The 23,765-nt window shown below is 37.8% G+C and overlaps 1 protein-coding gene across 2 annotated transcripts in view; it reads right to left on the reverse strand.

Annotated features, from left to right (window-relative positions):
- Window positions 1–23,765, reverse strand: part of Vav3 (vav guanine nucleotide exchange factor 3) — a 356,190-nt gene that overhangs the window by 47,386 nt on the left and 285,039 nt on the right. For both annotated transcript variants that reach the window (XM_070007867.1, XM_070007868.1), the window contains exon 20: window positions 19,609–19,745. In XM_070007867.1, the coding sequence (XP_069863968.1) occupies window positions 19,609–19,745 (137 nt within the window). The remainder of the gene's footprint in view (window positions 1–19,608; window positions 19,746–23,765) is intronic.

Genomic DNA, 23,765 nt, shown 5'->3' on the forward strand with positions numbered 1-23,765 from the left:
TGTCTGAACATTTATTTTATCCTAGGCCACATAACAAGCTCGTCACCCTTTTTGCGCCTATTACAAATGTCAGAGAGAGGGAGGCAGTGTGTAGTTATCATCTGGTCTCATATTTTTCTGTGACTCCTTTAACATCTTCAAGGTCAACCTGAGAGCATTCCTGTTCTATGCTATGTGTCATCTGAGACACCATATGGTGTCCTCTTTATATGCATTTATTCTGCAGGGTATCTTTACATCATGCGATGAGACTTTTTGTAAATTTAACATTACGGGTTGGGTCATTTTTATGAAAATACTCTCTTTGGAAAGTATCGGAGAAAATAGGCTATGGGCTGCATTGTTAAGCAAAGATGTACCTTTGTTATTTCCACTGAACAAACTGAAGTAGACCCAAAGCAAAATAATATTAAATGATAATTCACAGAATAATGTCTCTTTTTTCTCCTAAAAAGCAAATAGCTTCCTGCAGAACAATGTATCAAACTGAAATTACTGACAACTTTCTATAAAATTCTTGAGCATCAAAATTATACATACATCATCAGGTATTTATTTCTAATGACCTTAGATTTTACCTGTCCTTCATTTTTCTTCCCAAAGAATCCACAGTGAATCATAATGACCTAAAACTACTTTACATTGGCTGGAAGAAATGCTACCTACAATTTACCTGTAGAGAGCAAAACATTAATGTATGCCAGGATACTAGAGTTGAAATTATGCAAGGAGGGCTTAGAAATAATTCAGGATATCTTTCAAATACCTTAATCGTAATTGCTTGGCTCCTAACATGGTAGAAAGAAGAAAGAATCGCTTTAAGAAAAATACAGTGTCTCTTTCCTGTGGCTCATTTATCCCCTTAATACCACCTGGATTGGGGCTTTAATGCACTCTTCGAATAGCACTGAACAATTTGAAACAGATGTGGGAAGCTGAATATAAAAAGGACAGATTAATGGCTATTTATGAAAAATTGGAAATTCTCCCAAGTTACAGTGCCCTAAACATTCTCAATGTATGCATGAATGCATGATGGTGCTGTGGAGATTACTAAGCAATTTATCACACATGGCTATTGGCCACAGCAATGTCTCTACCGAGTTGGTCACTTCTCCATTGTCAGAAAAACACAATGTGAGCATGAAGTGAGGAGGAAATATACATTATGGAGCTGAACTCATAGAATGTAGGTGAATAGAGTTTAGTTTACTGGATAGAGAGGTGAATGTGTAGATGGACAGACAGACAGGCAGGCAGGTTGGGAGACAGAGATAGACAGACGATAGATAGATAAACAGATAGAGGCATTATTGTAGGAATTATTCTCACAAGCTCTGTAAAAAATAGTAATGAAACAACTGGTCCAGAAAAGAGAAAATGACCAAGAAAAAAATCCCAAGCTGAAACTGGTCTTTTGGTAAGCAGTGATGGGTGACCACAGCTAAGGCCATACTGTAAACCACTAGTATTACTTAAGCTATATGCTCAGGCTAGTTCTGGAGAAACACAGAAAGGCAGTATCATAGGACTATGGCATCAGAAGAGTCTGCTCTATTTCTAGCTCTGCTAAAAAAAAAACCCTGCAACCTTAGACAAGTCTCAGTGGTAAGACAGAAAGGACCAGGCCTGCCTTGCCTGTCTGCCTCTGTTGCTAGAGGGATGAAGAATTACTTTGTGTGAAAGCACTCTGTAGATTCAAAGTACTCACTATTTTGGCCACATCACTGTCTTTTAGTTATCCTCCATTGATTCTTTTACTTTTAATTAGTCTATTTTTTGAGTTATGAAAATAGAAATGCCTAATCCTGTTTAAAATCTTACCTCTCTCCTTGTATTTAGAACTTAGTAAGCCACCAGTAACACAAATTTTCATATTGTTTTGACTTCAGCAGGCCATTCAAAGCCCATTTCTTTACTCAGATATTTTTGTGCAAGTACACATATTCTTGCATTGCTAATTGCTCTCTATGTGATTATATATTATATATTCCTGCTATATATAAATTATATACATGTATATATATTCCTGCTATTGAGCTACCAAAACTACCAAGCTAAATTACATATGGTCTACTAATGAGTAGTTGTTATAAACAATATGAAGTAAACCAGACACTGGTGGCTTATGCCTATAATCCTGGCTATTCAGGAGGCTAAGAAATGAGGATCATGGTTCCAAGCTAGCCCAGATAAAGTTAAGTCTCTATGAGACTCTTATCTCCAATTGGTCATCAAAAAAGCTAGAAGTGGAGTTGTGATTCAAGTGGTAGAGGGCTATCCCTGTGCAAGAAAAGCTCAGAAACAGCCTTAAAGTCAAGCCCCAAGATGGCAAAAAAAAAGAAGAAAAAAAGAAGCTGGTATATACATATACACACAGAAACAAATTGTAAGCCCTATACTTTTGTCATGAGTTAAAAACGCCAAGATCTTTAATGGTTGTCTAATGGATAAACTTTAAAAAGATCCACTTTTTCCAAAGACTCAAAATTTCATAATCCTGGATCAATACACTTGGTATTAAGCATCTGTCATAGACTCAGAATTTGGAGTAACATTACAAAATCTTTAGCTCAGACTAGGATCTTGGAAACTAAATTTGTCTTCAATTAAATCTGTGTATAGCTTTATAATTGCATCAAGTTATCAAAATAGATGACAAAGGCCTCAGGTATATTTGATTCCCCCCCCCCCATTCACAGAGAATTGTTTGTGTTTACTTCATCTCTGGGACTTTGGCAGATGGAAGTGTCATAAAAACTTCAAAATTAAAAGTTGTTAAATGTACACTGAGAAAAAAAACAAGAACAAAGAAGCCATAAGCTGTATTTCTACACTTATTAGATGTGAGAGGAATATAAGATGGAAATGAGACTTTACAGAGTATTTTTCCTGCTAGTCAAGAAATGTATTTGGGTCCCTGTATTTCCATAGGAAGACAGCGGATTCTCTTCAAGATCATAGTGGGTAAGATGTTGCGCATGTTGCAATTCCAAATCATTATCTACCACTGTGTTTTTCTCAGGGAAAATAAACAAGAAGTACCTCTGATAAAAGAAAAATATTCAGCAAGCAAAAACGAATCTGTACTTTGCTGAGCCAAACCCCAAGCAGTTACTCAATCCAAAATCTGGAAGGAAGAACCAAGTTCTGGCACATTTTGGAAAATATCCTACTTGCAAAGGGGCCATGTAATTCCCCAGAGTGATCCAGGTTTAAAAAAGGGACAACAATTTGCCTTTTAAATTCTGACAGACAAAAAATAAATGTTTCTCTAGCCATCCATAGTCATTTTAATCATAAGTAAATAAGCACAAAGGAAATAGTCTGAGCCAAAGCACTCTCCATGTTTAATTCTCATGCAAAAGTTGTAATTTTTTTTTAAAGAAAAATATTACTTTCCAGGGCTGAAGATGTGGCTCATTGGTCAAAGTACCTGCCTAGCAACTGTAAGCATCTGAGTTCAAACCTAAGTACTACAATGAAGTTAGAACTGGTGCTCAAAGAAGTCTGACTTCTTAAAATGTTCAAGCACCATATCAGATATAAAGAAGAAATAAAAATAAATAGATACGGCCACTGTTTCCAAGGTTCTCATTCAGGTAATGTCATGTTATTCATGATTCCTTTGCTTTAATTTGGTGTTTTCAAAGATTTTAATGGAATTTTACATCAGAACAAACTGAAGTAATAATCTGAAATGACTGGAGAGTCAAAAGCCTTCTAAGATTATATAAGTCACTTAGCCTTCCTTAGCTTCAGCGTGCTTATCCGTGAAAGAAGAGACTTGAAATATGGCTTGTTTATTTTGGTGCCAGTAGTGGGGCTTGAATTCAGGGCTTCAAACTCTCACTCGGAATTTTTATTCAAGGCTGGTGCCCATCTTGAGCTGCACCTGCTATTCCAGCTTCCTGGTGGCTAACTGGAGATAATAGTCTCATGGACTTTCTTGTCCAGGCTGGCTTCAAACCTTGAGCCTCAGATTTCAGCCTCTTGAGTAGCTAGGATTACAGGCATAAGCCAAAAATATCTAAGGTACCTCTGGACCAGCATAGGACCTTGTTTACTGTCTAAGCACCTTTTCTGAGTCTTTCCAGTCCTACCATCAGTTAATGTTGATCACAAAGTATTTGATCCACAAATTCTTAATATGGGTTAGTAATTTAACCTGATAGTATTTGTTGACAAAAGATGAAACTTTTCAATTCCCACAGGACTTTTCCTTTTGACTCAGAATGAACCTGGTTACTTTCCCACACACATAGGACTGGACTGGTTAGGAATTAGATATGGTCACTCATCCACTAGAATTTGGTATTATCATGAATAATTAACATTCATTATGTGTAAATTGTTTATATTGTTTGATTCAAAGTTGTTTTTTTTTTTTTTTTGTCGGTTGTGGGCCTTGAACTCTGGGCCTGGGCGCTGTCCCTCAGCTCGTCAGCTCAAGGCTGGTGCTCTACCACTTGAACTACAGCACCACTTCCAGTTTTTCTGGTGGTTTATTGGAGATTAGAGTTTCACGGACTTTCCTGGCTTTGAGCCGAGATCCTCAGGTCTCAGCCTCCTGAGTAGCTAGGATGACAGGCATGAGCCACTGGTGCCCGGCTGGTTCAAAGTCTTTAAGGGCCTATTGAAGCCACCTGTGATATGAAACCAAATCATGTCAGATGCAATTCTAGAGTGATAGCCCACTTGTTACCCTGTCGTTAATAACCAACTTTTTCTTGTGCCAAAATATATAGCTCATATAGAAACAAAAAAATAGAATAAAAGGTCAACATATTTCTCAGAACTTTTCCCCTATAATGTTTCCTCCAGAGAAAAATTACTCCTTCAGTGTGAACCTAATGAATGTACACCGTCACCTACATTTTACCATTTACCAAACACTGGAGAACTGTTAAGAACTATTAACCAAAAACTGTCCATCTTGAGTGTTAACAATTAGGACCTCATCCACTCTGTCCAGAGCTTTGCCAATTCCCATAATGTTCTGTATACTTGGAAACACTCCTGCAATCTCAGTTTATGATCTATTCAATCAAAGCCAGTTGGCAATTGCCCAGGGAAAATGTTTCTTACAGGCCTTTACAAATGTCTATTATCTTCTATAATCACCTCTCCCAGGGCCTCCATCGTTCTGTTATAGCTATACACTCACTGTCTTTTTCTCTTTTCTTGTAATTAGGAGCCCTGATGCTCTCAGGGTCAAAACAGTCAATATTGTGAGGCAAACACCTTTCAAAATAAAGGTGTCCTGATTACAGGACATACTAATAACAATCTCAATTCTTCACAGGGCTTTTCATCCCACACTCTCAATTCTCCCTTGGCTGTCTTGGATTCTACACAAGGTCCAGGCTAACGCATCTAATGCATGAGCAAGGGCTGAGAGACAGTTCAAAAGGAAAGCCAAGGTGAAATGAAGAATAACTTGCAACCAGGCTCCAGCACTCCAAAGCTCATGCTGCCACCAGAAGACCCACTTTAGGACTTCATGAAGAAATGCCTCCGGGATAGGTCTCTGAATCAGGAAAAATACTTTTCATTTCTCAAAGAAGCCATTTGCTCTTATTTATAATGTCACAGCAATGAGGGTTATTGTGTGTGTGTGTGTGTGTGTGTGTGTGTGTGTGTGTGTGTGTGTACAAACACTTCTTTTAAACAAAGGAGATTATATGTGTATATGTATACATATATACGTATCTGTCTAGCATCTATCTATCTATCTACAATGCTCTTATTTGCCCCAGAATATGATGAAACCTTACACTTGAATTTTAGATCAAGAGAAAAATATGTACCCATTCTTTTTTTGGGGGGGGGAGGGGTTCAGTCGTGGGGCTTGAACTCTGTGCCTGGGCCCTGTCCTGAGCTGAGCTGAAGGTGAGTGCTCTACCACTTGACCAACAACACCACTTCCAGTTTTCTGGTGGTTAATTGGAGATAAGAGTCTCACAGATTTTCCTGCCTGGTCTTTGAGCTGAGATCCTCAGATCTCAGCCTCCTGAGTAGCTAGAATTACTGGCTTGAGCCTCCAGTGCCTGTCCACACCTATTTCTAGAAAATTCTATCAGAGCTAGTATTCATAGAAAGGATTAAAACATCCACCCTTAATCTAGGGCAGAAAAAAAAATTTTTTTTGAACTAAGACTTCTAAAGTTGCAGAGAGGAAAGGTCCACATACTCTGCTGTACCTCTTTTGCTAGCCTTTAAAGGGTTTCTTGGCAGGTCACACAATTTGAAAAGATCACATAAGTTCTGAGCAAGAGAAGTTGATTCTCTGGAACCAGTGTCTCTTCTCCTTCCCACCCACCCCACCCCCTTCACTGTCCTTGAGATTTCTTAGCCTTCCTCACTTTCACCTTAATGTATGCTCAAATCAATCTTTCACTTTAGAATTGATCATTTTCACTTTTATGGATAGCTAGAAAGTAAACAGATTAATCTCTGATTAAAGAAATGCCAGGAATGCATGAGGCCCTGGGTTCGATTCCCCAGTACCACATAAGCAAAAAGAAAAAAGCTGGCAGTGGCGCTGTAGCTCAAATGGTAGAGCGCTTGCCTTGAGCTGAGGGACAGCACCCAGGCCCAGAGTTCAGACCCCACGACCGGACCAAAAAAAAAAAAAAAAAAAAAGAAATGCCAGGAATTAAGTATAGAAATTATAAGTACAGAATGGTCTTTTATGAGCTCACATGTACCATGGGATTCTTCATATAAATATGAAGATGTAATTAAAACATCATTTCACTACTTCCAGAAAATAAAACATCCTTTAAAACTGCTATCATACAGAACTACATTTTCCCCTTTCTGTTTTTTTTTTCAAGTTCACTTCCTAAGATACTCACAAGACCTGTATGAGGGATTAAGAGTTTAAATTCCCATTTTCCAGATGAGGAAGAAATAGCACAACCTTCAACAACTTTAAGACTATTCTGAGAAAACAAAGAAAAATTTAAAGATGACAAGATAAATATTTCAGTGACCTTTCAAGCAACTTGATAAAGATTTCACAATGAGTTGAAAACTTGCACGTAACCCTTTATGAGCATAGCATCTCTGAACAGAGTCTTTCATTCTAGACCCAATGACCAGTATCCATTTTGTTCTGGACCACAGGCATCGGAAGATGAACGTCTTGGTTCTTGTCTTTCTGATTGTTGTTACAGTCAGGGGGAGCAGAGCAGTCTCTTAGTAAACAACATGGTCATGTTGACTGATGTGGAAGCCTTTATTTATTTATTTTTTCAGATCAGACCAGACTCCAGAAGTATGGAGAGGTTTTTACCAAAGAGAATGGAATAGGAAAGAAAAATCCAGGTAGATGGTAATGTGTATCTATCTTAAAGCTTTGAAGAAAAAAAAAAATCTGCTGTGAAAAAGATTTCCCACCAATCAACTTTTTCTTAAATTTGACCTTAAAATGAGAAAAAAAAATTTAAAGAAAGAAGTTGCTTGGATGGCTTAGATTTTTTTTTTTTATTTGGATGTCAAATAAAGCAATCCTACAGAAAACAAAAAGGGGCCAAGTTATTGCCACCTGGACACCACCATTGTCACATCATCAGCTAGATGATAATGGGGAATTTAACACCTAGAAGCTCATGCCCAAATCAACACTCAGTGACATTAAGATCTTCCTGGAGAACATTTCAATTTTTTTTGAGCAACACTAGTTTTTCTGGCTCTTGCTCTGGGAAGAAATGGTTAAAAATGGTTAAAAAACAAAAACAAAAACATAACCTTCCAAATTCTTGCTCTTGCTCTGGGAAGAAATGGTTAAAATGGTTAAAAAACAAAAACAAAAACATAACCTTCCAAATTCTACATTACAGCAATTTTTTTGCTTCTGATTTTTGTACCAAAATAAAGAAACTGCCTTTAAAATGTAATTTTTTTCTTTAAGGTATCAAAAAAGTAAAATGACTCTCTAAAAAGTCAAATGACCTAACAGACCTAAAATAGACCTTGAGATAAAGCTTTCAGAAGAGACTTTAATTTTCATTCTACAACTGCCATCCTAGACAGGGGATAAACTTGGCCCTTTACAAGCCACATGACTCTCCATTTACCTTCTCTATAGAGCTCTCTGTGAATTAATCAGAAAGTGTGTAAAAACATTTTTTACTCCTTGGCATAAAGATCATGTAGACGCATGACCTGTAACTGTGAAGTATCACATCTATTTTTCTAGGTTATTTAACTTTCATTATGGATAAAAATACATATTTTTGGCACTAATAACAGGTCTGTTGCTTATAATTGCCTTTTGGTTCCAATTAGTTTGCAGAATTCTCCCACAGGAATATTTGAATATTTGTAAATGGCAAAGGAACAGAAGAAACACAAGCCCATAGTATAAGACAAAACATCTTCATGGATTCAGAAGCTGTATTCTAAGAAGAAAACACATATAGAAGATTTTATTGTATAGAAACCATGCTCAAAATGGCTTGATTTTACTTTTGCCCTCTCCCTTTTTCTGATAAGGAAAATGTGTCTCTTTTCAGAGAAAATGAAGTTTCTAATATCTCCTCTGACATGAAGACTATTTTCTGTGGATTAGGAGTCTGTGGCTGATGCCTGTAATTTTAGCTACCTAAGACGCTGAGATCTAGGGATCATAGTTCAAAGCTAGCCATGGCAGGAAAGCCCATGTGACTGCAATTAACTCCAATTAACCAGCAAAAGGTTGGAAGTGAAGCTGTGGACTAAGTTGAAGAATGTAAGCCTTGAGTAAAAATGCTAGGAGACAGCACCTGGACCCTGAGTTCAAACCTAGTACCAAAAGAAAAAGAAAGAAAAGGAAAGAAAAGAAGAAAATTTTAAGGACTATTCTCTTGGTTACTAAGCTTTCATTACCATACATTATTAATGAAGCCTTAAAAGCAACAGGTCCTCCATTGTTAGTCAAATACTGTGATCAGAACTCTTCTCTTCAGTTATCCATGCCTTACACCTGCACAAGGAAATGAACCCTAAGTGGCTAATTTCCTATATTATATTCACTTCATTTGAAGACAATTTTATAGCACTTTCAAAGAAAGAGAAAGGAAAAGGGAAGACAAAGAAGACAAGAAAACACTGCCAAAATAAATCTCTTCAAGGCAGACACTGAACAGAGCACATTTTTACAGCTCAATTGACAATGCATTGTTTGAAGGAAGTTATAATGTAGATGCAGATAGCCCACTCACTTCAATGGCATTGGAAATGACTGTTGTTATAATAATGCAGAGGAGACTAATAGCTATTCAAAGGAAGTAAGTCCCTGATAGATAGTGGAGAATGATTCGTATTCACTGGACATAGAGAATGTGAAAAACATGACAGTCTACAATAAAACCTGACTTTCCAAACTGATGATAGAGTAACTCATTTGAAAAGAAAAAGAAAAGGAGAAAACAATTTAGGAAGTGTAACTTCTTAAAAATTTCCAAATAAGACAAAGCATGTAATGGTTCAAAACACATTTTAAAAAAAATCAAATGCAATACCGTTGTAATATCCTAGTAAGTAGAGTGAGTGTGTGTGTGTGTGTGTGTGTGTGTGTGTGTGTGTGTGTGTGTGTGTGTGTGTGTGTGTGTGTGTGTGTGTGTGTGTGTGTGTGTGTGTGTGTGTGTGTGTGTGTGTGTGTGTGTGTGTGTGTGTGTGTGTGTGTGTGTGTGTGTGTGTGTGTGTGTGTGTGTGTGTGTGTGTGTGTGTGTGTGTTCTCGGTAGTGGGGTCTGAACTCTGGGCCTGGGCACTGTCCATCAGCTCTTCAGCTCAAGGCTAGCACTGTAACACTTGTGCCACAGTGTCACTTCTGGCTTTTTCTGCTCATGTGGTGCTGATGAACCAAACCCTGGGCCTCATGCAAATGAGGCAAGCACTCTACCATTGAGCCACTTTCCCAGGTGTGTTTCAACCACAAGTTGAACTACAAATTAGATTTTTTTTAAACAATAGAATTTGAAAACTCACTGAGCAAAAAACATTTTTAAAAAAACCTCAAAATGTATTCAAGTACATCACTTGTCTGGTGCTCAGACGATTCCTTAGGTCATTAAGGTCGTAAGATTAGAAACTTGTCTTGTTTATGGTCCTTCTAATATAAAACACAGCTAGACACACAGTAGGTTCATTGTTAAATATTTGGATGCAAGGCTAGTGTTTGTTGTAGCATTTGTTGGATGTAAGTCCTTGACAGACTGAGCAGTGCCCACTCAGTGGGCATGTTGGCCAAATACCTTCATAGTGCTTCTTTTGTTCTTTTGTAATTGTGCAATAATCACCATCACTCCCACAGTGTAGGTAGGAGACCTGAGGCCCAGAGCGGCAAGCAGTCGGCAACACTCAGCAAAATGATCTACAATCTTTTTAAGTTCTAGCACAGGAAAGAAAAACAGTTAACTTGCTTCTCTGGTGCTAATTATGTGTGATCTCAAATGAGATGGGAGAGAGACCCAAAAGCAACTTTTAAAAAAATCCTCCCCTATGGGAGAGGATTCACATTATTTTAGGAACTTGTCACCTTTGAACATGAAAATCAGCAAATGAACGTACATGGAAACACTGTTAATACACCTGAGTACACATATGACTTCAAAGTATCAATAAGCATATTCTTCATACCTTCAGATTCCCCGGCTCCCCTTCCCTTCCCTTCCCTCCCCCTCCCCCACCCCAGCAAAGGAGGAGGATTGATTCTAGAAGAGGTCATAGAGTAAGTGCAGAGTCAACTCAGTTTTCTATTTACCTATCCTCAGTACAGCCTGTGGGGGCAAACAGTTGATTTGATCATGACAGACTTGGGACATTGTCCAATCTAAAGAGCTTTTTGGACAAAACAATTCTATAAGCTTTGGTAGTATAAGTTGGCAGCAAGAATGCCTCTATTGCACATGAATTATTTGAAAGTACATTGTTTATTTTGTATCTATCACCGTTAAAGTACTGAGTTCACTGTGACACCTTGGAGTGTGGCCATGATAACTGAGGTTGATGGTAATGTTGTAATTAGCATGGAATTTTACAAACCTGATCATCTAGACAATGGCTTCCTTCGATTTTTTTCTGGGATTCAGTACAAACTACTCATGGTGGGGTCAAACCAAACCCATTGTATCTTAATTTCTGGGAGTGGGTTTGTGTGTTGAGATTATTCAAAGCCTCTCTGTTGATTCACTCCTGGTTCTCAGTAGAACTCTGCTCCAGCCTACTTCGTGTAACAGCTGAAATTAAGCTACGTAATGATTAGGTGACTTGACCCCAAAATCCTAACAGATCTTTGACTATAGCCACATGAACTGAATCCAGATTTTCTCATTCTGCCACTATTTCTGTCAAATAAGGCTAAGGTTTGTTGGCTAAAAATGTTTCGATTGACTTAGAGTTCCTCATCAGACAATTCTGACAAGTGTCACATTTTTTAACATATGTCTAAAGATTCAAACATATTACTAGCTGCCAGCCAGCATGAAAGGTTCTTCTAAAAACAGGAGACCTCATGTCAAACCAATGATTAGAGTTGATAATTGAAGTGTGAGCAGTTGTCTGAGTAGAAAATACAGAGTTGGCCCTCACTACATACTTGCCGATCTGAAGGATATGTGATAATTGTTTGTCTCTGTTCTAAACATTTAGCCTTTCTTGTTCCTAACCATTTTATAAATGCCCACAATAAAATAAGACAAGCATGCATGCACATGCACATGCACGTGCACACACACATACACACACACACATTATTCAGTCATTCTCATTTCTGCTATAATTCTTCCTTGAGCATTTTCAAAGCCATCCTAATACCATACTAAAGAATCATGTTGCCAGACAGCTGAAGAGGAAATGACAATTAATAATGCCTTTCTTTTTTATGCAGAAAGAATAGAAGGCAGTACGATTTACTAAAAAAGAGCACTCAGCTTCTGACACAAGCACTACTTTCACACTGTGCTGTGAGGAATAAACGAAATAAGAACTCTGAGAACACTCTGAAAAAATATTGAGAGCACCATCTAAACCTAATGTGATTATAAAAAGAATTTAAAAACAGTGAACAAAATGAGAGGTAAAACAAGAGATAAAAATTGTATAATTAAGTTCTACACATCTAAGTTATCAGAGAGGCAAAGGGGACAGAAAGTTTGATGAGCACAAATGCATACGGTCTCATTTTCTCTCTTTATTAAAGCTAGATGCTTGTGGGCACATACAATGCAAGTTGCCAGGACTCTGGCTGAGCTACTTCCATAGTCCTCACTGCTCTCAAGTTTACATGGTTTGGGAAGGAAGCACTTATGTGTACCAAGATCTTCAACATTTTGGACTGATGTTGACTTTTTCTTTGTCCCTTTCTTTTTTACCCTGAGAAACTGATTGGCTTTGAGTACCCTTGAGAAATGCTTACAAAGTCAGTTTATTCAAAGAGCTACTCAGACCCCATCAATAAAGTTTTCTGTATGTGGTACAATGTTATATTGGAACGCTCCGGTGAACCATCACTCTGGGTATTCAGTAGCCCAGTCCCTCCTGTTTTAATAAATATACACAGGAGAATTACCTCTCTACCCATTCTGGGTATTACACTCCAGGTCTGGCAGCTTCTGCTTTTATACTCCTGGGAGGCAGCTACCACATTAGAAGTCTCACCTTGAGACCACTGCGCATGCGCGCTGTGCAGAAGACTACAGCATCCTTGAAAAGGTCACCATAGCAGAAAGCCTCTGCTGAGATCCCAGACAAGGGCTGACTCTGCACAGGAGGTCACGTTGGACCTCAGCTGTTCTAGCCCCCCTGCTAACATGAAGTGAAGACAAGAACCACCTTTTCTACCTCAGGTTATTAGGACCAATAAATCATTGCTTAAGAAACACCAAAGTGAAACAGGGTCACAAATGTGATGAGGGAGACCAAGGAAGCTGGTTCCTTTAATTAGCATCCAGACAGGTACCTTCTTATATGTTTAAGCCATAACCAGATGAGGGGAGGGGAGGCAGGCTGCACTAGCCTACTTTTAAATCATAGGACCACAGAAAATGCAGTCGAGGGGGCTGGGAAGGTGGCTCAGCGGTAGAGTGCTTGGTTTGCATGCATGAGGCCCTGGGTTTGATTCCTCAGCACCACATAAGCAGAAAAAGCTGGAAGTGGTCTGTGGCTCTAGTAGTAGAGTGTTAACTTTGAGCTGAAGAGCTGAGGGACAGCGCCCAGGCCCAGAGTTCAGGCCCCATGACCCAGAAAAGAGAAAAGAAAAAAAAAAAAGATAGTTGAGGATGATGGTTGAGAGCCCAGGCTTTGAATCAAGAATTTCTAGGTGGGTTCCCAGCTCTGCTCAGTAACAAGGTGTGTGACTTCCCACAGACCATCCAATCGCCAAGTACTACACTTTACTCATCTACAAAGTAAGGATGATAGTATCTTATTTTACAGAAACTTTCTCAACTATTACAGTGTTTATGTATGTATTCTTAGAATGCTACTTTGTGTCGAAGGGGTATGATGAACATTGGTGGTTGGTATTCTTGTTGGCCTTCTCATCTAAAGGAAAGAATTGTGTCCATTTTGTCTGGGAATAAGAAGAGGAGTAAGAGGGAAGATAGGTCAGGAAAACCTTCACAGAGGTGACACAGAACAGTGCACAGACAGAAGCACACAGCGGTGATGAAGGACATGTGGTAAGTAGGGGAATGGTGAGATCATAAGTCAGAGAGAGGAAGGGTTGCAGCACAAATTCCACAGTTCCTAAATACCTCCATTAGGTAAGAAATGTGAATCCTCTGTGGTCAGAAGGAAAGGGACAAAGTCTAAAGGACATTGATAAGAGATGAAATAATCCTACCTGCATGTTGCAGGGGTGTGGAGGATGTCTGCAATGGAGAATTCTCAGGGCATTCACAATAACCCCATGAGGCTGGTGGTGACACAGGAGGATAGTTTATAGAGGAGTAGAGATTGGAAGAAAAGGCACTGGGAATGATTCTGAAGAATAGATGAGGAAGAATTAATGGCAAGAGCTGTGGAGAGGGGTAAATAAGAGGAAAGAATAGCAAATAGAAACTTTACAGATTTGAGGATAGTTTATAGAGGAGTAGAGATTGGAAGAAAAGGCACTGGGAATGATTCTGAAGAATAGATGAGGAAGAATTAATGGCAAGAGCTGTGGAGAGGGGTAAATAAGAGGAAAGAATAGCAAATAGAAACTTTACAGATTTGAGTAAAAGAGTACAGGGGTGGACAATGTGGTAATGTCATTAATCAATAGGGATATGTAGCACTTCAGTGTTAACTGATATCTGTAGACTGATCCACACCTTATAAGCAGACTGCATGGTCTTTTCAAATCCTCACAGAACATTTATCAAGATAGATCATTTCCTGAGCAATAAAAATGATTCTCGGGAAATTTCAAATGACTAAAGTCAGCCAGGCACCAGTGGCTCATGCCTGTAATCCTAGCTACTCAGGAGGCTGAGATCTGAGAATTGCAGTTCAAAGCCAGCCTGGGCAGGAAAAGTCCATGAGACTCTTATCTCCAATAAACCACCAGAAAACCAGAAGTGGCACTGTGGCTCAAGCAAGTAGAGCGCTTGCCTTGAACTGAAGAGCACAAGGACAGTGCCCAAGCCCAGAGTTCAAGCCCCATGACCAAAATAATAATAATAATAATAATAGAAAAGAAAAGATTATAGTCACATAAACTGTATTCTGTTGTGAAATTAAGAACAGATGAGGGGACTGATATATTACAACTGATTGTAAAATTATACAGCATGCATATAAACATCATATTTTAGCCATTAGGATGTATAATTTTTATGTTTTTAGGTACCAAAAATGCATTTTTTAAATGACAATAAGAAAGAAAACAGATATATTTGGAAACTCAGTCATATATACCTATAGGAAGAAACCAAAGGACAAAAATAGAAAGTATTCTGGATGGACTGAAAATAACAATAGAGTATACTAAAACTTAGGTAGCAAAAGTTGTACTTAGAAACTTACAGTACTTTCTACTTCTCTTATATGAAGTACTCAAATCAATAAACAGACTCTAACTTCTTACTTTATTGTAACAAACTAGAAAAAGAAGAGCAAATTAAACACTAAGAATAATAACATAAGAAGAAAGACCAAAGAAGAAATCAGTGACATAAAGAAAAGAAAAATAATAGAAAGAATGAGACCCAAACCTAGTTCTGTGGGGGAGATTAATAAAATTCACAGTCATCTAGTCTAGCTGACAAGAAAAGAATGAAGAGTGAAAAAGAGAGAGAGAGAAACAGACAGACAAACAGAAAATACACACACACTTTACCAAAAGGAACAAAGCAACAGCATAGCAAAGGGATAATGAACTTCAAACCATGAGATTTGATAGCTTAGACAAAAACAGCAATTTTCTGAACACATACCAACTAATGAATCTCGTCCAAGTAGAAATGGACAACCTGGATACTCTGTATTAATTAAAGACATCTAGTTTGTAGTTTAGATAACTATCTTTCTACTCAGGGTACTGCTTGCCTGAAGGGCTTCCCTGGAAAATTCTATGAAAAAAAAGTCAAGGAAAAAATAATGTGATTCCATAAAATAATTTCAGAAACCTGAAGAGAAAGAAATTCTTTATTTTGTAATTCATAATTTGAATATTACATTATTACTCAAATCAGATGAAGGCATTTGAAGAAACTAAACCAATATGTAAAAGGGATAATATATCTTTGCCAGTTGGAGTTTATCTCAGGAAAGCAAGATCAGTCTAATATATGAAAATTAAATTCATCATATTAATCAGATTAAAATGATATAGTCATTTCAATAGCTATCGGGCAATTATTTGACAAAATCCAAAATCCATTACTGATTTAAAGACAATAAAACAAATAACTCTCAGCAAACTAGTTCTAGAAAACAAAAAGAATCTATCAGGTGCCAGTGGCTACACCTACAATACTAGCTATTCAGGAAGCTGAAGTCTGAGGATTGAGGTTCAAAGCCACTACCAGCAGGAAAGTCTTAGGGAATCTTATCTCAATTACCCAGAAAAATGCTAAGCTGGAGGATTGACTCAAGTGGTAGAGCACCAACTATGAACAAAAAAGTAGACCAAAAAATGCAAGACCTGAGTTCAAACTCTAGTAGTATCAAAGAAAGAAAAAAAAGTTGTCAAGCTAATAAAGGGAATTTATGAAAATTACAGAAATACAAATATTCAATGGTAAAAAAGATTCAATGCCCCCTCTGGTCAGGAATATTAACAATGATATACTCTCTCATCTTTTCACTGATGGTCCAGCCATTGTGACAAAGCAAGAAAAAGAAATAAAAGGCATGTGATTGCAAAGATAGAAGTAAAAACATGTATATTCATCAACACTGATATCGTCTACCTAAATGCTATGCTGGGAATGGAGGAGAAAATCTTCAAGAATAATTGAGCTTAATGGGAATTGCACGATAAAAGATCAATCTACAAAATTCAAATATAGTTTATGTATTAGCAATGAACAATAGCAATGGAATGTTACTATTGTTAATTGCATCAAAGTGAAAGGTGAAATAATAATAAAAATATTATAAAAATGACAAGAACTGTATAACAACGGTAACTCTGACAACTACAAATCCTGGCTGACTATGACCTAAATAAATAGGGACCATTAAGCTAAATGATCAAAAGACCCAATGCTGCCAATCTCCCATATTAATGTGCAAATCACTACAATTAATGCATAATTTCACAATTTGTGAAACTGATAGAATGATATCATAGATCATATTAAGGGCAAAGGCCTAGGAAAAGCCAGAAATGTCTTTGAAAAGAAGAAATGTTAGGACCAAACCTGATTTGAAGCATTGTTAACTATAGTTGTTAGCAAGACAGCCTCAAACTGGTAGAGGAATGGAGAAAGAAATCATTGAGAATACAACAAAAATTACACAAAAATGGACAATTTTCCCAGCACTAGTTCCGAGCTACTTAGGAGGCATAGATCTTATTTCTGAGACTCTTGTTTCTGATTTACCACCAAAAAAGCCAGAAGCAGAAGTGTGGCTCACATGGTAGAGTCCCATACTTAAGGGGAGAAGCCAAGTGAGAACAAAAAGCTTCGTATTCAAGCCCCGGTACTGGAACAAACAAACGAAAATGGACAATTCATCTATTACAAGAGTACAAAGCAACCCACTACATTAGAATTGACTTTCCAACAAATGCTTCACTTTCTGGTTCCCCATATGTGCAAAAATAACATCACTCAAAGCACACACAAACATAACTTGAAATGAAACCTAAATGTAAACTGAAAATCATAAAACTTCTGGGAGAAAACACAAGAAATGTCTTTGAGGCTTTGGTAGAGGCCAATTTCTTAGATATGATACTCATAATAACATGCTTCAAAAAAAACCCAACCAATTAATGAACTAGATTATATTGAAATACAAATTTTTGAGCTGGGTGCTAGTGGCACAGGCCTATAATCTTAGCTATTCTGGAGGCTGAGGTCTGATTCTGTGGTTCAAAGTCAGCCTGGGCAGGAAATTCTGTGAGACTCATCTCCAATAAACTACCAAAAAAGCTAGAAGTAGAGCTGTGGGTCAAGTAATAGAGCACTTGCCTTGAGCACAAAAGCTCAAGGACAGTGCCTTGGCCCTGAGTTCAAGCCCCAGAACCAGCACTAAAAAATACATTAATAAAGAAAAAGAAAGAAAAATGTCTGTTCTATGTGTAATACTATTCTGAGAATAAAAATATAAGCTGAAAATCTCTAATATTTAATAATATATTATTTATATTTAATCTATTTCTTTTCTCCCTGGCACTTACTGAAAAAAATGTCTGCCTCTATCCATACAAAAACTCATACTTAAATGTTCACCAAAGTTTTTTTTTTTTTTGTAATCGTCACTAAGAAGCATCAACCTGGAAGTTTATCAGTTAGCTAATGGATAAACAAATAATTATGCTACATCATAAGTAGAGTAATAAACACATGATATAAACAACGACAAACAGAAATAGGGCTGAGTCTCAAGAAAATGATGTGTGAAAGCCATATAAAACAAAGGATACACGTTTTATGGGTATGCTAAATAAAATTCTAAAAAAGAATTTGAGAGAAGAGCTTGTACATTATTTATATGCTACAGAAAATATGCCAATAGAGAAGATAAGTTTAAAATTCAAGAATGAAAATCCAAAAAGGAAGTTACATCTTAGATATGAGGAACACTACAAGTTCAAATGCAGATATGCTCTGTGGTTAAGCTGAAGGATGCAAGAGAGAATACAGTGTAATCTGCTTTTTGTTCCCCTTCCTTTGAAGGCAGGATGGGGTGCAAAAGGAGAAGGATGCTTCATAAAAACATTGGGGCCTAGTACAACCCCTGTTGTCACTGTATCTGATTCCGGTGTCCTGCATCTTGTATATACATTTTTCTAATCTGGGGAGGGGAAGGGAAATAACAAAATGCTCAAATAAGGATACAGGTTGGCCCATTGTAACAATGAGATGTACAAGACAGTATGTGGAAAACGAATTTTACAACTTTGTGGGGCGGGGGTGAGAGGGAAGGGAGGAGTTGGGGAGATGGGAGGAAATGGATGGTAGGGGAAAATTAAAGGAGGGTGTAACAATGCTCCATAGGAAATGGACTCATGACCTTGTTCACGTAACTGTAACCCCTCTGTACAGTATCTTTACAATAAAAAATATGTATTAAAAAAATTGGGGCTTTGGAAAAGTCATTGGCTAAACTAGATGAAATATGGCTGGAATAAATACTGATCCAGAAGCATTCTATGTAATAAGATGGTAGGCAGTAAAACTAGTTCCAAGCAAACAAAATAAATATCACTTACACGTGTATGCAGTGGGATACTGACCAACAACTGCTACTCTGCTATCTCTCCCTTTTCCCCTAACCCGATTTTATTCACATACTAATCTTCCAGTTGACCCTCACCCCTCTTCCTGTCAATGCACAAGACATTTAACATATCATTTAACTTTTTTGGCAAATGTTTCTAATATGCAAGAAAACAGAGGTTAGTAAACTATAATGTTCTACTATCTAACTCCACTGAATTTTAACATGATAACCCTGTGCATGGACAAAATCTTTAAACCAAATGTAGCCTTATGAGTCAATAGAGATTTTTATCACCAGCAAACATCAACATAATCGTTTTCATTTTACATTTCATACATTTCCCGAATTATGTCCAGGGAAACTTCAGGAAGCTCCACCCTAATCAACTCTGGCCAGTAATGACCACTGGTAAGCTAATTAAGGTAGTTTTCCCTGAAGTGAACTCTTAATATATTAAAGCTATGCAAATTAATCAGACCCATAGGTACTAGGCTTAGAAAAAAAAGTTCTGGCAAAGTATGAATTTTTAATAAAAATGTTAATTATGACTCATAGCATTGATACTAATTTAATGCTCACTGCTACTCTGGCATTGGAAAATACGGGGAAACTGAATCAGAAAGAATCAGATGTCTAAAGCTGAAAGCACGCCGTCAGTTTCTAAAAACAATAACTTCATTCTCGATGAGGTAACTAATCAGCCACTGAATCCCTAAAAATTATAACCTGGGTACTACCTGCCAAAACAGACTGTGAGCATCTCCTCTCAGAAGTTCTACAGTATCTCCAGCCTGGATATGCAATGGGGGTCCTTCATGAAGAGGTGGAGGCGGGGCTCCAGTGTAGTTCCTAATGACCTGCATCTTTGGCCAACCTGAAAATGAACAAGACAAGTTTTAGGATTGAGAAAGGTATGCGAAGCCTACAGGTACTTCAAAGAAAAACAAAAAGGAGCCATTATTAACATTAAAAACGTTTAATGTCACCAGGTCTGAGTAAACATGTGTAGTGATGCCACAGATTGCTTTTCCACTTTCTCATTACTTGAGATGGTAATGAGGTAAGACACAAATTCGTCCCCCGATCCCCTAGAATCCTTTCCCTCTCCCTCACCATCAATCTCTTTTTTCAGTTGAAATATTTCTCCTTCATAAAAAAACACATCACGTACAGTTTAATGGAAAAGAATCAATTTTTTCATCAACTCTATCCTTTCTGCCTATTACTTTCCTCTTGGGTACTGGTTGATCTCATCACTAGGGAGTCTGGTTCTCTCTGTGTATGCATCAACAGTGCCCAGTCTAAGGCTTGTACCTTAAGGTTATTTTTGTAATTCCAAAGCAAAAAATAAAAACAAAAACAAAACAACAACAACAAAAAACAGGTGATGGATCTGCCCTTGCAATATTTAAGACATTTATGTGGAGAAAATCTTCAGGCTCAAATTTAGGCTTGCAAAACAGACCCAATAATGGGGAGATGTCTAAGCCAATAGCATCAATAATATTTGAAATAAGAGCCATCTCTTCTCTTTGAATTTCTCTGAATGTGCAATGACGACCTCAGTTCAATATTTCATTTTTTGAGAATAGCAACTTCAATTGCACACAGGCCTAATTGCACCAATATTGGTCAAAAAGAGATGACCTCCAAGTCACTTTTTCATATACAGGGTGAATTTTCTTTCCCTCTCCTCCCCTTCCTCCACCCCCCCCCCAAAGTGGCCCATTTAAAGATTTCAGCCTTGGCTTATTACACTTCAAGAAATTTTGTTCTGATGACTAAATATGAAGAGTCCATGAAAATGCTGCACTTCATATATAAAGAAGGGTCAATTGACTATCATTTGCTTTTAGATGCTCAAGCGACCTAGCAAAGGTCTAGAAAGCTATGCAAAATGCAAAGAGTTAATAAAATCTAAAATCCTTTTCAATTAAAGGAGTGTTTGGGGTGGGGGGAGGAGGAAAACTGTCACTATAAGTTAAACAACTGAAAAGTTCTGTCAAGCCTTTTGTATCAATCCACTCCATCAGAGAGAAGAAAAGAACCACATTGTGTCTTCACCCCATAGAAGCTACAGCAACAGCTGAATTGGGTCCTCTGAGTCTCAGTTCTTGTAGCATTGGACTCCTGGAGGGATGATGACTTTAGTCCCACATTTTTCCTGGAATGTTTCTCCAGCAGATGTTACAAGGTAGCGCCCTTACACAAGTAGAAGACTCTACTGTCTTTTCCCAAAAACAATACTCTGGGTGAAGTGTTTATCAGACTTATGTTCAATACTGCAAACACCTTGAGTAGAGCAAGAGCTTCTTTAACACAGTCTTATATTGGGTTATTGCTGTTAACTCAAAATGAAATCAAGCAACCCATATATAACGCTAACCAAAGAGCTCAATATTTCTCTTTTCTATTAACGCAATTTTGTTGTTATTGTAAAGGTGATATGCATTGGGGTTATGGTTATAGGCACATAGAGAGATAAAGAGTACATTTCTTCTTGACCAATGTCACTCCCCGCCCTCAATTCTCTCCAGTTTTTCCCTCCCTGTCCCATCCACTACAAGTTGTATAGATCATTTTCAACATAGTATCTAGCAAGTATCACTGCTACATTTGTTCACCCTTTGTCTCTACATTTATGTTCTCCACTTTACCCTCCCAAAAAGAGATTAATGAACAAACAAAGCAAAAGGGAATGAAAAGGAATTTTAAAAAAACAGCAACAAAAGAAAAAACCTTATTCACACACAGTGAGACCAAAGGAGGATATTCTTAGGAATATTCTTAGGCACAATACCTATGTACATCTGATCATCTAACACAATATTTATCGACATGAATTCCAGTTAATGGAAACAAGAGCTCAATATCTCTTAAAGTATAAATTAGAACGGTGCAAATGAAGTCTGGTTTGAGTGATAGTGTATTTCATGTTTGGGGGTCAGGGTTGTGCATGGCATCTGTAAATCAAGCATTTGGGGGGCCTGAAAATTTTCTCTCTTGGTAAATTCTCTGGGCAATTTTTATTTCATGCTAACTTTTAAGTAGTGTCTGAAGACAAGAAAGGAGTTTTAAGCCTGAAATTGCTCATGTGGTCTCAAATGCTAGGGACAGGTATAGCCCTGGCCTTCGTGACAGTTGTCAATTGCCAAGATGGACTGTGTACAAAGAAACAGTAACATGTGACATGTGATTAGAATGACAACTGTTTCACTGTCAACATGCTCAAGTGGTCACTGTTAAGAAGAAATGACTAAAAATGCACAGAATGTTTAGGGGAAAAATTAACTTTAAGTTTAATGCCCTTTCACTAACCAAAGAAACACCAGACATTCGAACACAGATATGTTCAACCTACATGTAAAGCTATAATATGTCAGTAATGCAGCAATGCAGCCTTTTGCATGCTCAGATATGCTGAGATGCCATAACACATAGCAAAATCCTAATATCTGAAACAGAAAAGGGGTCATAAAGTAACATGATCAAGAAAAGGGTCCTACTTATTCCTCAAAGTAGTAATGATGGACTCTGATTTTTGTTTGTTTGTTTTTGCCAGTCCTGGGGCTTGAACTCAGGGCCTAGGTACTGTCCCTGAGACTCTTTGTGTTCAAGGCTAGAGCTTTACCACTTAAGCAACAGTGCTACTTCTGGCTTTTCTGAGTAATTTATTGGAGGTAAGAGTCTCATGGGGACTTTTCTCCTTGGGCTCACTTGGAACTGCTATCCTCAGATCTCAGCCTCCTGAGTAACTAGGATTACAAAAATGAGTGCTTCTTTGTAAGATTCAATTGAGCAGATAATCTAGTAGTGCACTAGCATAGCTATGTGGCTAACCTCATTTCCTGAAACAAAAGTGTATAATACTTGCCAGAGTTTGGTTGAGCCCCAGGTAGTAGCCTAAACTAGCCTCAATTCAGCCATAAATGATTTAAAAAGCACAGTGCTTATTCAACTGATATGCTTTTTCATGGGGGATCTATTTTGAGTTTATGATATAATGGACTATTTTTGAGAGTAACTTTGGGTTATTTGTTTCTAATTGGTTAGCACTTCCTACCTCTGCATGAACTGTCTGTTGTTAGGGCTATAGGGCTGCAGAGATCAAAGGACAGAAGAATAAAACAAGGGCATAGCGACATGATGAGTTCTCACACTCTGCCCTTTGCTTCTGAAGCTAGCTCCCAGCAGGTGTTCCATATTGGCAGACTGAATCATCGCCTTCCAGAAGACCCCCTTATATTCCTGCCTTTTACAAAAAGGGCACAGTAACATTGCCATGAACACAACCACAACCACCAAGATTAAAAGTGCTATTAAAGAAAGAAAAGAGGAATGGGTTAAACTTCCCCATCAGCACTCAACCATCAATATCATACTTAACCCAATCTACTGCCACAGCAGGTTTCCCGCTTCATAAATGAGATGAGAACAGAGAACAAATTAGGTTTACAGATGCTCATATTTTCAATGGCCATTTACTGTTGATTTACTGTAGGTTTTTCTCTCCCCGTATAAAATATGCCTGACAGGTTTTAACCTCTGCTTAAAAATGGCCAGCACAGAACACTCACTATACATCCCCATGACAACTCAGTCAATGTAGCAAACCATTTATTAGCAAGGCTTTCAAGTCAGCATGCCACGTTAGGAGTACAGCGCATCTAAACATTGTTACCCCTCCCATTGTTCTCCCCTAACTCTTCCAACCCCACCCATCCCCTCAATTTACCTGGTTCCATATTTACGTAAGTACATTGAATATAGTGACCCTCTTGGACCATTCCTATGAGCCTCCTTTTATTAGAGTAAGCTTTCAAAATTTGTTCAGCTGAAAATATCTTATTTAAAAAAAAAAATCAAACCCTTCCTGCCAGTCATTGGCTGTTAT

This window comes from Dipodomys merriami, unplaced genomic scaffold (genome assembly GCF_024711535.1).
Source record: "Dipodomys merriami isolate MVZ:Mamm:240054 unplaced genomic scaffold, mDipMer1.0.p SCAF_7, whole genome shotgun sequence".
NCBI classification, from domain to species: Eukaryota; Metazoa; Chordata; class Mammalia; order Rodentia; family Heteromyidae; genus Dipodomys; species Dipodomys merriami.